This window comes from Telopea speciosissima, chromosome 3 (genome assembly GCF_018873765.1).
Source record: "Telopea speciosissima isolate NSW1024214 ecotype Mountain lineage chromosome 3, Tspe_v1, whole genome shotgun sequence".
NCBI classification, from domain to species: domain Eukaryota; kingdom Viridiplantae; phylum Streptophyta; class Magnoliopsida; order Proteales; family Proteaceae; genus Telopea; species Telopea speciosissima.
The window spans coordinates 65189778-65207401 of record NC_057918.1 but is presented as its reverse complement, the minus strand read 5'-3'; the positions used below and the strand labels follow the sequence as shown (position 1 = coordinate 65207401).

The 17624-nt window shown below is 36.1% G+C and overlaps 1 protein-coding gene across 1 annotated transcript; it reads left to right on the top strand.

Moving 5' to 3' along the window:
* Positions 1-6642: 6642 nt before the first annotated feature.
* Positions 6643-14532, top strand: LOC122655879 (phosphate transporter PHO1-like). The gene is made up of 15 exons (XM_043850254.1): positions 6643-6973; positions 7360-7443; positions 7513-7741; positions 8134-8476; positions 8902-8950; positions 9247-9318; positions 10288-10417; positions 10728-10851; positions 11728-11977; positions 12167-12271; positions 12362-12406; positions 13292-13444; positions 13548-13826; positions 13927-14066; positions 14152-14532. The coding sequence occupies exons 1-15, from the start codon at positions 6734-6736 to the stop codon at positions 14240-14242; spliced, it is 2334 nt and encodes a 777-aa protein (XP_043706189.1). The 5' UTR covers positions 6643-6733; the 3' UTR covers positions 14243-14532.
* Positions 14533-17624: the final 3092 nt, after the last annotated feature.

Sequence of the window (17624 nt, the reverse complement as noted above, 5' to 3'; positions counted from 1 at the left end):
GTGATCCCATTTTTGAGACATCCATGAAAGGAATTAGGTTGGGTGCCTTCCCACCATTCAGAATTTTCCAATTAGGTAAATTTTAGAATTTTCTTATACCCGGTTTGTTTCGTTGTAAAATTTTTCCCACAAATTATTTTTAATAAATAATGTGAAATCATTTTTTAGAAGAAAAAAATTTATTTTATGCCTATTTACAAGGAAACAAATGGAGAAGACCTTATGATTTTTGTCAACATAAAGTCAAAAACATCTTTGTCAAATTTAATCGAATCCAAGAATCAAAAAAAAAAAAAAAAAGGCTACGTCTTCTCTCAAAAAATCATTAAATCTTATTCCATAATTATTTATTTGGCAAAAGTTTTCCTTCACTAGAGGTAAAAGGAATCTCATCACTAGGATGCCAAAATGACTTGTCCATGGTTTAAGTAATCGATATTGATAATGGTATCAACATACTAATATCATGGTTTAAGGAATCGGTATCAGATGGATCGGATCGGTCAATTCATATCGATATTGGTAGAGTCCAATATTGATTCTTGATTAATCCCGAATCAATGGATTACTACGGATCAAAGGTAAAAATGTAATAAAATATTATTTTTAATGAAAACTAGGAGTAAAACTGCTCGATCCAAACCATCCGTATCAATATCAGATTAGTATCGACCGAGACCAATAATAATTGCTAAATTCTTGACTAGTACAGACTAGCCTAACACCAATTACTTAAATCATGGAGTTGCACATTGTTGCCATTACAAAAGGGATTTTCATATTGACACCCTTTAAGATGTTTAAAAAAAAATTAACCTTTATTTTTTGCCATTACAAAAGGGATTTTCATATTATACACAGTTTTTTCTAATGAGGGTAAGTATTGTCATTTCATATCTATACCAGAAATATAGGCTAGCAAGGGTGTCAATTTAAAACTAAAATAAAAAATCGTAATCAAATCGAACCGAATAGAATTTAGTTACAATCCAAAACTAAGGAACAGAACCGAGGCAGGACTTGGTTACTTTTCGAATCAACATAGGAACTGGCGCTTAGAACTGAAACCAAACCGAATTTGGGTACCAATATATTATAATAAATATTTTACTAATATTATTATAGATTTTATAATACTACTATATTATAGTATAATATATTATATATATAGTATAAACCAAGTACAGGAACTAGATCGAAACCATGTAGGAACCAGAACCGTAGAAGTTCGGTGTGAGTTCTGTTTTTAGAAACGAGTTGGGATTTGGTTTGAGTCTATATCACACTAATACTCCCTGAAATCAAATAAAAAATCAAACAGAATACCCGATTCCAGATTGATTTACACCTTTACATGATAGTAACACCTTTTGATAATAACATAATAAAATGTCAATTCTAATTTATTTATAAAAATCTTTTTATATCTTTTATTTTTAAGAAACTTTTGAGAATAAAATAAAGGTAATTAAAAGAAGATGTCACCTTCTAAATACACCTACACCATTATAAAGATACCCTTTGTTGTAAAAAAATTATTTAATCTTAATTCAGATTATTTACTAATTAATCCTCTTGTCAAAATTAGCTGCCGCAGACTTCCCCTTCATATGGGAATGGAACCATCACAGCCGTTAGCTTTTGTGGGAGTCACGTGAGGGAAATTGAATGACACGTGGAACACTCTCAGAAAATGCCACCTAGGTGCCACATGGTCAATATAATAAATTTAGCTACCCCAAAACCATAAAAAGCTATTATTGTTATCATTTTCGGTTTTGGTTTCTCTTTTTAACGTGATTGAACTGGAAAATATCATATCCAACAACAGCTTGAGAGTCTCTTTTAGTGGTAACAATAGCTCCACTTGTCGTCATGCTGACTCATGATTGATACAAGTACCAGCAAAGTCCATGTGGGCCCACATACTAAGTTATTGAGGCCCATAATTGCTAATGACCCATCAAACCACATGTTAACACCACTGAGCTACCAGTGCTACTAACGTGGGGGGTTAAGTGAATGTTGCAAATTAATGGATTAGTGAGGACTACCACTATATCACCCATTTGTATATGAATTTGGTTTTATTAATCCATCATTAGCTTCTCTTAATTTATTGGTCCCTTGGTCTATTTATGATCATTTTACATTAGCAACCCTATAATAGGCCACACTATAATAGGCTTTTAGAAGCTGTTAACAAGTCAGCTCTCCAATATAATTAACCATACTTTGTACCTAATATTTATAATTATTAATCATTCCAATTCATACATGTTTTATACATGATACATTATAATGCATTGTATTATTTCCTTCCCCTTTCTATTAGTAATCAATCAATCGATGTTCCATGAATTTTTTTGTAGGGATTAATTCTCTCATACACACTAACATGGTTTTGCCTATACATGCTTGAATCATAAACATTAATATGTGAACAAGACATATTATTCATCATTGAGCCATGCGTTCCAACTGATGAAGATGAAACCATTAATATCAACACTTGTATCACTTTGATGGAGACTGGTTTCTCTCTCCTCACCTTATCTGTATGTTTACAAAACAATGAGAATATTTGAACGTGTATTGGTGGAAAGAGAACCTTGAGTCTCCTCTTTTTATAGATAACCTCTAGCCTCCCATAACGGCTAGAGATTATAGAGAGCGAGTATCTCACTAATCCACAACCTCCATAGAAATAGGAAAGATGGAGTCCAAGTTGAGCGACGTTGTGCAACATCTATGCAATTTGGTCAGATGAACCAACAAAATAAAGATATTATATTATTAAAATAGAAAAAATATCCACAATCTCCCACCTCTTGGACCATGTAACCATAATCACCCAAAAAAAATATACTTCGAATCCAATAAAATATTTTATTATTGGTTGTGTAACATAATACCTTGAGTGAATAGTCTTATTAATGCAAATCATGGCAGTCATGTGTCATTTATAGTGACAAATTCACTTATATGGTTACAACATCAATAATTTCATTCAAACCGGGTATATAAAATGGATAAACAGAAACATAATGGTCCAAAACAATAATATCTCACTCAAATCAAGGTAAATGTTCACATAAAGATAGATATAAAAAACATTCAGAAACATCAATAATATGATCAAACAAATGAGAGACAATCTATTACAATGTGACCAATGTATTACACTCTAACAAAACTCTTGTCCAATACAAGATCTATAAAGAGTCTAGGTGCTAATGCCTTGGTCACCGGATCAACAATCATCAGACTTATTTTTATATAGACTATAGACACCTTTTATTTCAAAAAGACTTCTTTCATAAATTTGTACTTCACGTCAATATGCTTCGCTCTACTTGAGTATTTATCATTCTTGAAGTAGTACACAGGGCAACATTATCACAGAACATTCTCATTGGCTTCATAATGGTGTCAACAACCCAAAGCTCTGAGATAAAATTCTGTAACCAAATTACAATAGATGTAGCCTCAAAGCATGCTACAAACTTTGATTCCATGGTAGAAGTAGAGACGCAAGTCTGCTTTTTGGATTTCCAAGAAATTGTTCCACTAGTAAGAAGAAAGATATAACTTGATGTAGACTTCCTACTGATGAGACATCTAGCATAATCAGAGTCTGAACTCATCTGCAGATGAACTCATCTGTGGCGGCGCATCAGCCAGATGAACTAATCTGCAGCGGCGTGAAGGTGAAGGTCACCCCTATAAATAGGAGGGACCGCCACCCTCAAAATAACGGAAAAAAAGAGAGGTCAGGCCCCCATTCCTGCGTCTTCTTGAGTGATTTCTCTCCCTTTTTCAATCTTTCGAATGTCATTTTCTGTATGGGTAGATCCGTCGATTACCCCGCTTGAGGAATGATCCTATCGATCGGGTCTCTTTTGAAATCCCCAATACAATCGTTATTCTGTCTGCATACATATAACGAAACCCCTAATACAGTCGTTATTTTGTCTGCATACAGATAACAAATTTTTTTATATAACCGTTATTCTGTTTGCATACAAATAATAAGAGCCTCTGATACAATCGTTATTCTGTCCAAATAGCCACTTCCTTGACGTCCATATGGGTTGAAGCTCCGCCTGAGCTGAGGACGATCGAGATTCTAAGATTTATTGCATCTTTTACATAAAGGTATAATCGTCATCTTTCACTTCATCACAATGTAGTCCATTAAGTCTCATCGTGGTAGTGTATATAGTAGTTGGATGTCTTTTTGTAAGTGAATTCGAGCATAATACATGATAAGTTGTATAGTTTCACACAATAGCATGGAAATACCATACGAGAGAGAATATTTGACATCAAGCATTTAAACTAGAAGATCGGTCTAACCAGACGAGATGGGGTACTAATACCTTCCCACTCTCGTAACCTGACCCCTTACCCGTTCTTCGACTAGACCATTTGGAATCACATGATTTTACTCAATAAAATCACATTTATTAGGTCTTAAGCTCAAATCCTAAGTGGCAACTCCATTTCTTTTGATATATGAAGCATGATCTCAACTCTCACACCTCAGGAACAAAATTCCCTTAAAGTCGCCGATATGACCAGATCGAAAGATCCCGACTCCACTCCCGATAGAGCAGGGATTTTGGACCACGGTACCTACAACAATCTCCTTAGAAATAAGAGAAATGAAGTCCAAATTGAGAGACGTTGTGCAATGTCTATGCAACTCGGTCAGATGGGTTTAAAAAATAGAGATATTATATTATTAAAATAAGAAAAATATCCTACATTTTTCCATTACTCTCAAGTTGTAAGTTTTTCGGCCGTTGGACCACTATCGAGTTGTTGCTAGCATTCATAAGCCTTACTGGTGTATTCTGGTTAGCCAGTCGTGGCCCGTGGGCAGCAAGACCACTTGAGATGTACAATGCCCACTAGTTTTTATACCTTCTATTTTCTGGTTTCTTGGAAAGGTGTTTTCGGCTCTCAGACTGGTGTCAGAACTCCGGAAAGGTAGTGGGATGTAGGTAGTCTTCAATCGAGCCGGCAACAACCCCTAAGGGCTACCATCTGTGGCCGAAATCAAGTTGCATAACCAATTACATTTTCGGACGGGAAAGGAGGAGAGGGAATATTCCCTCTCTCGATCCCTTTGCATTACTAGATAGAAATTCAATATTTTATAATGGGAACAACATAAGGAATTGTGATCTTTTTTTGAATGAGGATCGCAAGAGATAGAGAGAAAGAAATTCATTAATATGAAATTTGAGTTCTTCCTTTGGGCCAATTATCAATTAGAAGACTTAGTTTTTAAAAAAAAAAATACGGTTTTATACCTATACTAGACGGTTTATTGGTTTTGCTGACGTGCGTCGGGAACTAAAATGCATTGTTAACATATGCCCGAGGGTGTCAATCGATTTGGTTCTGGTTCAATCTACATTTTGACAAGATGCAAATCAAAACTGCTCTGGATAGGAATTAGACAAAATCAGAATCATTTTGCATCCAATCTGATTTTACTAGTTTCTATTCGATTTTCATCATCTAGTTCACAACCAGTTTACATGCGGTTTTGTAGTCCTCATTATGTGGAAAACCCTCTCCCTTTGATTATTTTTTGCTCAAGAAATAGTACCTTAAGAAGCATATAGCTAATTTATGCTCTCTAATGGTTTGATAATGAAATCAAGGACTCATAAGAGTTTAAGCATGTCTCTCCATTACAGTTCGGATACCCCTCCACCTAAAACTTTTGTACTATTTTTTTTATAATCATCTACTTATTATGTTTCGTAAATAATAGGGACATCGATTTATATTCAGAATGACATTTTACGAATATCGGTTTGATTCTATTTATGTTCGTTTCGTCTTAAGAAAGGAAGGATCCTAAAGAATCGATCTTTCCTTTTAACTGTTGAATAACTCTTTGATTGATCAATGTATGATATTTCAAATTCTCATTACTATTAGAATCGAAACGATCTCTAGATTGATCAAGAAGATCCTTTCAATTGGCTACAATCTCTTAATTGAACGAAAAATATATGTTGTGGTCTATTGATTGGCCTATCCAGTCTGCAATACCGGTATTTTATTTCTTACCAAGTTCGCAAACCATTCCGGGTTTGTACTCAAATCCGGTTAGGCCATCCATAGTTCCAAACGGCCAATTTAAGCAACCACACCGGATTTGAAACCGGCCACAAAAAAACCACTTAAAATAGTGAACCATGCTGGCCGTAGCTAGACCTAAATTTTTAGACTACTATGTATACAAGTCACCACGTGGCAGTAGATGGCAACTAAGAAAAAGATAATGGTAGGCCCCACTATGCTGATGTAATAATTTTGTCCTTCGTGGCGGTAGGGTTATTTATGAAAATTCATAAACAAGAAAAATGGAAAAAAAAAAAAAAAAAACAGTGGAGATTTAAATGACTTTCCTTTCGTCTCGGTCCGTCGCTCCACATGACACACACACGCACTGGTGATTGCTTATGATACTCTCTAACAGTCTTTAACTTCTCTATGAAAAGCAAAAATGAATAAATTGTTTGGACGGAAAACCCAAAAAGAAAAATAAATAAATAAAAATGGAAAAAAACTAAATCCTTTTGCGACCAAACCTCCCCTTTTCCCAACCAAAAACTCTATATATAAACCTCAGGTAACTCTCTGCAACTTCTCATTCTCTTCTCTTTATCTCTTTTTCATTCGAGGAAAGACCTCCAAAGAAAAAGAAATGGTGAAGTTCTCAAAGCAACTGGAAGCTCAATTGATTCCAGAATGGAAGGATGCGTTTGTGAATTACTGGCAACTGAAGAAAAACGTGAAGAAGATAAAGCTATCGAGAAACAGAGTATCAATAGATATCCAAGAGGAAGATGAGTATGGCTTCTCAATCTTGGATCCAATTCGCTTCATTGCCAAGAACCTTTCTAACCGATTCCGTAACGGTAGTCAGAAAAGCAAGATACTTCAGGTAGTAAAAGCTTAAGCCAATAACAGAAATGGGTTGAGTCATTTCATTCTAAATTTTCTTCCAACTTCATTCAAATTGAACTTCATCTGGGTTTCCAATATTACAATTTTCTCTTTCTGGGCAATTATTAAAGCAGAAAATTTTCTAATTTTTTTCCTGCAAATGGGTAATTAGTTTTCCGGGAATGTTTCTCAAAAAAACAGAGACGATATTTCTCACTTAAGATTGCTTGTATCGTCGTGTCCTGAAACCAATCCCTCAATCACAATCGCCGACACTAAAAATGGGGAAACCGTTAGTGTCACGAAACCATCGTGAGTTAGTAACTGAAATAAAAGTTCACAATTTTAAAGAAACCAAAATGAGGAAACTTTGTTCTATTGCAGGTGACGAGTATTAACCGAGGAGAGGGAGATGAGGAAAATATCTATCAAACAGAGCTTGCACAGCTCTTTTCTGAAGAAGATGAGGTGAGAATTGTAATTACTTTAAGAAAGATCAAATTTTTTCTTGGTTTTCTTCTCATATATAATATATAGGTTAAAGAGTTCTTCTGGAGATTGGATGAAGAGTTAAACAAAGTGAATCAGTTCTACAAAACCAAAGAACGTGAGTTCATGGAGAGAGGAGAGATCCTTAACAAGCAGCTTCAGATACTCCTTGACCTCAAACAAGTCCTCAATGATCATCACCGGAGAAATCTCCAATCCAAATCGGATTCCGGAACTCCCACTCGCTCATCCTCCGGCCGGAGCTCCGACTATTCAGGTGTGTTTCTTTACTCTACTTTTCCCACTTCGTCTGTTCTTTCATGCTTTCTCAGTTTCTCATCTCATCTTTAATTTAAAACAGTGATTCAGTGAAACCAGCTTCACCTGATCCCTGCTCTTGAAACCATTGGATTAGAATTCATGCTATGGCTATTCATCATTTTGTTTAATGGGCTCGCTTGAATCTGAGCTGGGCCTTTAGAAGCCCAAGTTCCATACTATTTTTGTCTGAAACTTCATCATAGAATCATAAATGGGTGGGCAAGTAATCCTAAAAGGAAACAGTAGGGGTATTATCGACTTCGTACAATAGGAGGTGGAGCAATTAAGGTGTTCCCTTCACCTTAGGTAGTGGAAAACTTTTTCTAATCTTCTTTTGTAACGATGCAGAAGGCATGACAGAACTTGATGAGACACAATCTGAGGCCTCAACGACGGATGATGTGATCGCAGCCTTTGAGAGAAACGGTGTAAACGTTATCAGTGCGGCGATGCGGACAAAGGCGAAGAAGGGGAAGCCTAAGACGGCAGTGAGGATTGATATCCCGGCAACAACACCGACACGAACGATCACGGCGATCACATCGATGCTTTGGGAAGATCTAGTGAATAACCCTAAGAAAGAAGGTCCAGGAGATTTCATTAACAGGAAGAAGATCCAGTGTGCTGAGAAAATGATTAGAGGTGCCTTTGTGGAGCTCTACAAAGGGCTTGGCCTCCTCAAGACTTACAGGTAAAATTAATATGGGAAAGAAACTGGTGAGACTAAGAGATTGGAATCCCCACATCAAGGGTAAATGGGTCATTGACATATCCCTACACCCTACGTAAAAGCTGAGTTTGCATGGGATTTCATGTGAACGTGGGTTCAATTGAGATATTTGGAAGGTTAGACATGTCAATTAAAGATTGCAAATGGCTAGTAAATGACTGTTTTGCCCTTGGAATTGGGTCATTTTCAGGGAAGGTGAACCTTCTTCAATTCATAAGGATCGATCTCACACTTGTGACTTGACACCTCTCCTCATCAGCCCTCTTTAATAAATTACAAACTTTTAACTTTGAAGAACTTAAAGATAGAAAATATCTGTTGTTAATTTCTCTAAAATTGGAAAAGAAATTTTATTAACAAATCTATTTATATTTCAATATTTGCAGATCATTGAATATGTTGGCTTTCACAAAGATACTAAAAAAGTTTGACAAGGTAAGTCAATAATGGGAAAGTATATATTAGTTACCAAGGGTCACTGCCTAGATTTGTTATAAAAGAGCAAAAAACGAAAAAACTGGTTTCTAGATTTGTTTTTTTTTTTAAATTAAAATAAAACCAAACATACATGTATTCATTCTTTTTAAAACAAAAAAATTCTAATGTATTTTTTTGTAGTTTACGAGTTAAAACAAACAGTGAAAAATTCTCTTTTACAAGAAAATTTTCCTTTTCCACCTTTTTACATGAAACCAAATGGAACCTAAAGGGAAAGGTCAAAATGTGCGCAGGTAGCAAACCAACAAGCATCGGAGGAATATTTGAAAGTGGTGAAGAGGTCGCATTTTGTCAGCTCCGATAAGGTATAGTGTGTGGTATAGATGCTTTTGGTTCATCCATATTTATATATATATATTTTCTACCATACATATGTATGGTGGTATATGTTTGATAATGGATATGATTTTATTGGGTTTATTTGGGTCTGTAGGGTAACATTCCAAAAAATCGTTTCTAGTGTTTTTTTATGTTACTGGGGTAGAAATGGAATAGATCCTGTATGAGTGCATGTGTTATCCGGTCTGTTTTTGTGTTTTTGAGAAACGAATCGGGTGATAGAAATGGTTCTAGTGTAGTTTTGAGAAACATCGAAAAGAAGCTCTGAAAAACAGACACACAAACTGAAAGCAAAAATGTGCACGATATAGACTCGATATTCACGAATCACCACCACCACCACCATCACGAACTCCACCACTATTGCCACTGCCACCACCACTATCACCACCTCCACTGCCGCCACCATCTCCACCTCCACCACCACCACCACACCTCTACCATCACTACCAACTCCACCACTGCCACCACCTCCACCACCGCTGCTGCAGCCACCACAATCACCACCTCCACCTTCATTGCCACCACCACCACCACCAAAATAAAAGAAATTCTTCTCTTAATATGCAATCCATACATGTTTCTTTCTTTTCTAGTGGCAGATACAAAATTACTCCAAAATCACATAAACACAAAAAAAAAATTGTTTTTGATTTAGAAACAGTATTTTAGAACAGAAACGTTGCCATACAGACCCGAATCTTGGCTGGTTCTTAATTCTTGCCTAGCCCATGGATGACAAGGGTACAATAACCAAACATTCTATTGCTGTAAGCTTTTAATTAAGTAGTCATTATAAAATGGAAATCATAATTATTTATAATTAATAATAATTGTGGAAGTTGCTTTATGGAGTGGGATTATTATTCAAATTAGTTTAAAACTTTAAATTAACAGCTTCAGGACTTATTTAATTTTCTGTGTGGGATGAGAAGGTGGTAAGATTATCAGATGAAGTGGAATCCATCTTCACGAAGCACTTTGTAAACAATGATAGAAAGAAAGCAATGAAGTTCTTAAGACCTCAACAACAGAAAGATTCTCATATGATCACTTTTTTAGTAGGTAATCTTCTTCATTTCTATTTGTTTTTCTTATATAGAACAATCACTCTCCTCCATATATGTCTCCATCTTTCATGGCTTTTCTCATCTCTTAACAAAGAAAAGCAAAACCAGAAAAAGGAAGAGAGTGACTTCACCTTCTTATGTTTCAAACACGAAGGTAATTAAAGAAGATCCACTGAGGAAGATCAAAGAATTAATGGGACCTACTCTTTTGCTTTGATGATCAATCAAATCTAGCTTCTTTTTTTTATTAGATATAGTTAGGTAAAAGGAACTAATTGTTGTGGTGAATTTCCTTTTTTTTTCAGGTCTCTTCACTGGTTGTTTTGTGACACTCTTCAGTGTTTATGCATTCTTGGCACACTTGTTGGGTATGTTCTCTTCCAAAACAGATGCCGGAGGATATGTGGAAACCATCTATCCTGTTTTCAGGTACTACCCATTATCATCTTGATCTCTTACATTCTCACCCCCGTATTCGAACCCATGACCACTAGGTCACAATAGAGCAACCTTACCATTGCGCCAAGGTCCACCCTCTCTTTTTACATTTGGCAACTCCCTTTGGGCTGAACTTTAACATATTCACAAAATTTGAGTCCAAACTAAATTGCCATGGTAGATATATGGGCCACCAAAAAGGCCTTATCATGCGGGCCTTAGCAGGATCAATGCACTCATTCGGAATTAGAAAAGAGCCCAAATTGGGTTTCCCTTTTTTTGCAAATTTAATTTTTTATTATTTATTATAAAAAAATCTTTTAGTTTTAATTTTTTTGAATTTTTGTTATGTGCCTAATGGGGTCTGATCTATTTTATGAGCACGAGATTGAACCAACCTAGTATGAACTTGGTTAAAGGGCTTGATTTAACGCGTTCCATCAGCTCCGGAGCTTTAGGCGTATAGGTCAAGGATCTAACATTTGTTATCAGAGACAGGTTCCACATAATGGATTCGAGTCATGGAAAGGGCTATCTAGGAGTGGGCTATCTGGAATAGAGTGAAAGCTGTCAAGAAATGGTTATTACTTGTCGCCAGGCAAAAACCCAAGGAAGACGGTTGTAGAAGTGTGGTGGTCTATTATGTGTTTAATGGGGTCCGATCTTGTGTATGAGCGCTAGATTGGACCAGTCGAATATAGGATAAATTAAAGGACTTGATTTAACGTGTTCCATCAACTCTGAAGCTTTTGGCGTATCAGTCAAATACCTAACAATTTTCTTAAAATTATTTATTTTATTTCAATTTTTTAAAACTATGTCAATCAAACTAAAACTAACAAGGTAGAATTTGATTATGTTTTGCAGCACATTTGCATTGCTTAGCTTGCACTTGTTCTTGTATGGATGCAACATTTTCATGTGGAAGAACACAAGGATCAATTACAACTTCATTTTTGAGTTCTCTCCAAGCACTGCTCTCAAGTACAGAGACCTCTTCTTGATCTGCACCTCCTTAATGACTGCAGTCGTCGGAGCCATGGTTGTTCATCTCCTCTTAAGATCCAATGGTTTCTCACCAACTCAAGTCGATGCCATTCCCGGAATTCTCCTTCTTGTAAGTACATTTTTTCCCTCAAAATTATATAATGTACCTAGTTTCAGTTTTCTAACTTTGTGTTCTAACTAAGATTCCATTATGTATAGAAATCTATTGAAGTGAAATAATTTTTTCACTCACAAATGAATTTATTTATGTAAGCCGTTTTTAGAGCTTGAACATAACTTCTCAAACCACTTTTTGCAGTTCTTCATAGGGGTACTCATATGCCCATTCAACATTTTCTACCGATCAACCCGATACTACTTCATCCGGGTTATCCGTAACATTGTTTGTTCCCCATTGTACAAGGTTTGTTTAAATTCTTTATATTCTCCATTTTCTTTGTTCATGGCTTTAACTGTAATTTTTCCTTACATTGTAAAGTGACACATTTTGCAGGTATTAATGGTAGATTTTTTCATGGCTGACCAATTGACTAGCCAGGTGAGCTCCGCACCATTTTACAATATTAATATTAATTTGCAAACTTGTTTCATTAATTATGAAGAATATAAAGTAGGGTGTCTTACCCCCCCCCCCCAAAAAAAAAAAAAAAGTAGGACTGTAAGTTTGGCCCAGTCACCCTGAGCCTGAACAGGGTCTGGGCTGGATTTTTCAACCCTTAGGATGGGTTAGGGTTGAAATTTTCAGGCCCTGATCAGGGTTGGGATGGAAAAGTTTTGAGGCTTCGGGCTAAGCCCAGCCTGCCCTAGCCCAGTCCTGTGTTAGGTTATGCTTTACAATTTATTGTTTACACTTTGCAATTTTTGTTTAGTATCTAATTATCTATTGGTTTACCAAAAAAAAAACTAATTATTTATTAAGCAAAAAAATATTTACAAATTTAAGATTGGGCTAAGTTTTTTAACTCAAAGAAAAATAATAGCCAATTTAGTATGAAACAAACCAATTTTTTTAATGCATAGAACGATGTAAATGGCAAAAAAACAGATTAAGTCAGGACGAACTAGACCCTAGCAAAAATCAGGGTCAACCAAGACCAACCCAGCCTTTGACAAAAATCAAGGTCAATCAGAGCCAACCTGACCTACCCCGGCCCAATCAGGGCCAGGCTGGGTTGGACTGAACCCGACAAGGTTGGGCCTGGGCTGAGATATCTGAGCCCGACCGAGGGCCGGTTTGGGCTTGATTGAACTAAGAGAACACAGGGTTGGGCTAGGGTTTTAAAAAACCTGGCCCAACCCGGCCCTGTTTCACCCCTCATAAAAAGCAAGAACAATCCATTCTGAATAGTTTTTTGTTTTTTCAATTAATTTTGCGTCATTAATCTCTAATAAATGACACTTAATTATTTCATTTTATTCACAGATTCCATTGCTGAGACACATGGAGTCTACAGCTTGTTACCTCCTTGCAGGTAGCTTCAAAACTCATCAATACCAGACCTGCCATTCTAGCAAGACATACAGGGAGCTTGCTTATGTTATTTCATTTTTACCATACTATTGGCGTGCAATGCAGGTACAAATATGTTTAGAAATTAAAAATAACTTGATAATTATGGTTTAATTATAATGTAATCAAAACCCTACCTAACATATATTATCTCAAATTTAATTTCAAGTGTGCAAGAAGATGGTTTGATGAAGGTGATGTAAATCACTTGGCTAATTTGGGGAAATATGTATCGGCAATGGTAGCAGCCGGTGCGCGGTTGACATTTGTAATGCAGCCTACCTTGCTTTGGAAGGTCATGGTCATAGCTACCTCCTCTATAGCAACAATCTATCAATTATATTGGGATTTTGTTAAAGATTGGGGATTCCTCAACCCTAATTCCAAGAACCCATGGCTTAGGGATGAACTAATCTTAAAGAACAAGAGTATCTACTATGTTTCCATTGTAAGTTAATTCTTTGCCTCTTTTCTCACCTTTCTATGTATCTTCTATGAAATTTAAACAACTTATCTTACTTGGGAAAACAATGATTTGAACTATTTAGGTCATAAATTTGGTTCTAAGATTAGCTTGGGTAGAGACTGTCATGCATTTTAATCTCGGATCGGTTGAGTATCGCCGGTTGCTCGACTTTTTCTTGGCCTCACTTGAGATAATCCGGCGCGGGCATTGGAATTTCTACAGGTATACCTTAAACACACACACTATTAATTATGACAATGACCATTCTTCTAACATTAGGTACCAATACATATGTTTAATTAAACAGGTTGGAGAATGAGCATTTGAACAATGTTGGCAAGTTTAGGGCAGTTAAGACGGTTCCTTTACCGTTCCGCGAGACAGATTCAGATGACTGAAAGGACATTATAAGTCATAGACATGTACAGAAGTCCCAAGACATACAGAAGAAGGCATTCAAAGTTTGGTTTCATGTTATGAGAATGAAGAACATTTTCTTTGACAATGGAACTATGCCTTTGCTCATCTTAAGCTGAGTGTGAAGGAAAACTTGAACAGCAAGGTTCCTAATTTCAGTGAAAGATGAGCTATGCCACTTCACTTGTTTGTCTTGTTGATATCTTTTGTACATTAGATCATTTCTTCAAGATTTAATTGTAATTGTTAATGTTCAATAGGAAGTGTTCCTCCTGGTCCTTAAAGGATCTCATGTAAAACACTTAAAAAAATACTTTAATTTGAACAGTCCTGGGCCTGGGCCTGGGCTTGGGCTTGTCAATGTAAGCCTGCCTCAGCCCTGGTCTCATAAAGCTTACCAAAAATACAGTTTTGGGTATTTAGTAGCAGAGACCATGTCTCCTAGACCAATAAGTCCACTCTAGAATCTAGAAGAGTGGTTGCTTTCATGTAGTTAGATAGACAATGTATCATACAATGTGTATCTTAATTAAGATAATTTATCATACAATGTATCTCTATTATTGACTTTTCAACTATTAAGCTACCTTGATTGACCTTTCAGCTATTGTGCTTGTCAAAAGGTCAAAGGTAGTTTCATCGTCGTGTTTTGGATTGAAATTTATCACATGAGTAGATGATGATGTGCACAATAAGAAAATTTGAAAGCTAACTTGCTAGAGGTGGCCATTGTAATCAGGGTGGATACTTTAGAGGTCTTCATTCTTGCATAATATATACATAAAAAAATTAATCCATTGAAAGTCCTACCAAACATTCTACCAGAAAAAAAAAAAACTCCTACCAAACCCTAATAAGTAATGGATGGGACTCCAATATGAACATTGGCATTGAAAAATTTTATAGTTGTCAGTCTCTATCATTCGTTTTTTTATTAATTGAGTTCTCTATCTGGCTATGAAACATACACTATCGTTTCCCTGTATCTATCTCTTTCCTCCCAGAATAAGGGGTATATATATCATTTTATAAGAGGGAGGAGAGATGGACACATGGAGACACTAGAGTACGCTACGCAGCTTGAGTGCTTGACCACCAATAGGACAAAAGCATTAGCAATTAACTATTGAATTTTAAACTTTTATTAGGTTTATTCCTTTAAAGATTGGTGAACCGGGAGTGGATATAAAGATTCACTCAAATGACTTGGCCACTAACTTGGTATTGGGGATGAGAAAGTGTTTCAATTCACATAATACCAACTAATAAAGATTTAGGTAAGGGTTTGTCTTTTTGTTTGTAATAAGGAAGGTGGTAAACAAAAACTGTAATGTTATTTTTTATACCCAATACAATGAAATGGCATTAAAATGGAGGTTTTAATGATGTAAGTTTGGCCCAACCTCCCTTTTCATTTGTAAGTTGAAGAAATTCGGAAGCACACTTCTCACCTTCCAGATATTGATACTATTCTTGCTACTCTGGGACTGCCATGCACTTCCATGAGACAGATCGATTTGTCCAAAGTTCGTTGCAATTATTCTCATGAAAATGGACTACTTAAAATATAATTGTCCTCATAAGCAAAAAAAAATTTTTTGAAGAAAATGAAGCATTAGAGGCGTTTATAGAATGCTTTTAGAGGCATTAATAAAATATTATTTCTAAAACTTCATATTAAAGGCGACAGTAATAAATGCCTCAAAAGTTCCATCATTTGTACATATTTAGAGGCATTAATTATGTAAACACCTCTAAGCATTTGTGACACGACATATAGAGACGTTTATGCGGCATTAGTAGAAAATACACCTAAAAGTATTAGAGGCATTTCACGAATGCCTCTAAAGGCCGACTTTCTTGTAGTGAAAGGGCCAACAACGATATCGATATAATTAAATTTCCATAGCATACAGCATCATCGGCGTCATCTGATTCTGGTTCCCATATAGTGGTGGCATATGTTCCATCTAATTCGGGTAAATCTATTGTTGCTCCCACTTGCATCAACTCAGCAGTAGATGTTCAAGAGATCCTTAGTAAGATTATGTCTACACTTGGTAATAGTTTCTTTAACGTCATTGCCTAATTAACTCCTAGAGGTACTTCTTCCAAAAAAATCAGTGACAAATTGACTTTTGGTTAGTCCAACCAACATAACTTTCTATGTAAAATTCCAAATGATCTGATTCTTATTGCATATGAAAGAAAACTCAAAATTAGACAATTTACCCAGAAATAGTCCTGTCTAGATTCTGCTCGGATCATGCTAAAAAATCTGCTTAAAGATAGGTGAATTGTAACGTCCATTCGGTCAGATACTTTGTTAGGTCAGTCGGCACCTTCAGGCCGGTCAGACTCCTCAACTCAGTTAGTCTAGTCAGGTCGGCTATTTTCATATTGGCCATTTTAAGGCAGCCAATTTGAGGTCAGCCATAATGGGGTCGGCCAATATGAAGTCGGCTATTTTGAGGTTAGCCATTTTGAGGCGGCCAATTTGAGGTCGGCCATATTGAGGTCAACCATTTTGAGTGGTCGGCCATTATGAGGGCTCGGCCAACTTGATTCTAGCTACTCAAACTTCTATATTTGCCTCATCCGAACTCTAAATGACCCGATTCCAACAGTATTAGAAAGAAGATTCGAAAAGCTACATTTCATATTAAGACATCTTCAACCCAAGTAGAGTGCAAGGTTCCCAAAAATTAACTTGAATTTGACTGATGTGCAACCACTACTGACTCCAACTATCACGCCACACTTGAAGATCATTCCATAACTTTCCACTTCGATATTGGTTTTATCATGATTCAAATTTTCCTAGAAATCTGACTTACGGATCTTCACTTCTTATGTTTTGAACTCCTCCACATGACGATTAGCAGGTATCTCAAAAACTCCATGTAGCTATTGCACCAACACCAAATGACCTTCTTATCACTGATCTGCACTTGGTTGCCGATAATAACAACCTACGCAATAGGACTGATGTGGAGTTTCTTGAAATATTTTAGTATGGGATTTATACCAATCATCTCCTTTATCTTTGGAGGTTATGCGTTGGGATCGGGATAATATCTTGGCCATGATTATAAAATATATATTGATATAATTTATATATTATAAACTTTAAATTTCACCCACATTTTTTTATATAATATATTATATATGAAGACAATAAGTGTTATAATATATTTTATTATATTATTATTTTATGTAAAATTGATAATGTTTTTCCACCCATTCTAGCCCATGCATTTCTTTCCCTCCCCATGATCGGAATTAGGGCCGGCCGGGACCGAGGGGGTCGGGTTGGGCCGGCACAAGGGTTGGGCTAAGGTTCTATAAAACCGCCCAACCCGA

Bases quoted from the DNA above. Each gene is read 5' to 3' on its own strand.
- LOC122655879 (XM_043850254.1), top strand. From the start codon at position 6,734: ATGGTGAAGTTCTCAAAGCAACTGGAAGCTCAATTGATTCCAGAATGG. The intron at 7,742-8,133 runs GTGTGTTTCTTT...GTAACGATGCAG, and splicing joins CCGGAGCTCCGACTATTCAG to AAGGCATGACAGAACTTGAT. The intron at 10,852-11,727 runs GTACTACCCATT...TATGTTTTGCAG, and splicing joins ACCATCTATCCTGTTTTCAG to CACATTTGCATTGCTTAGCT.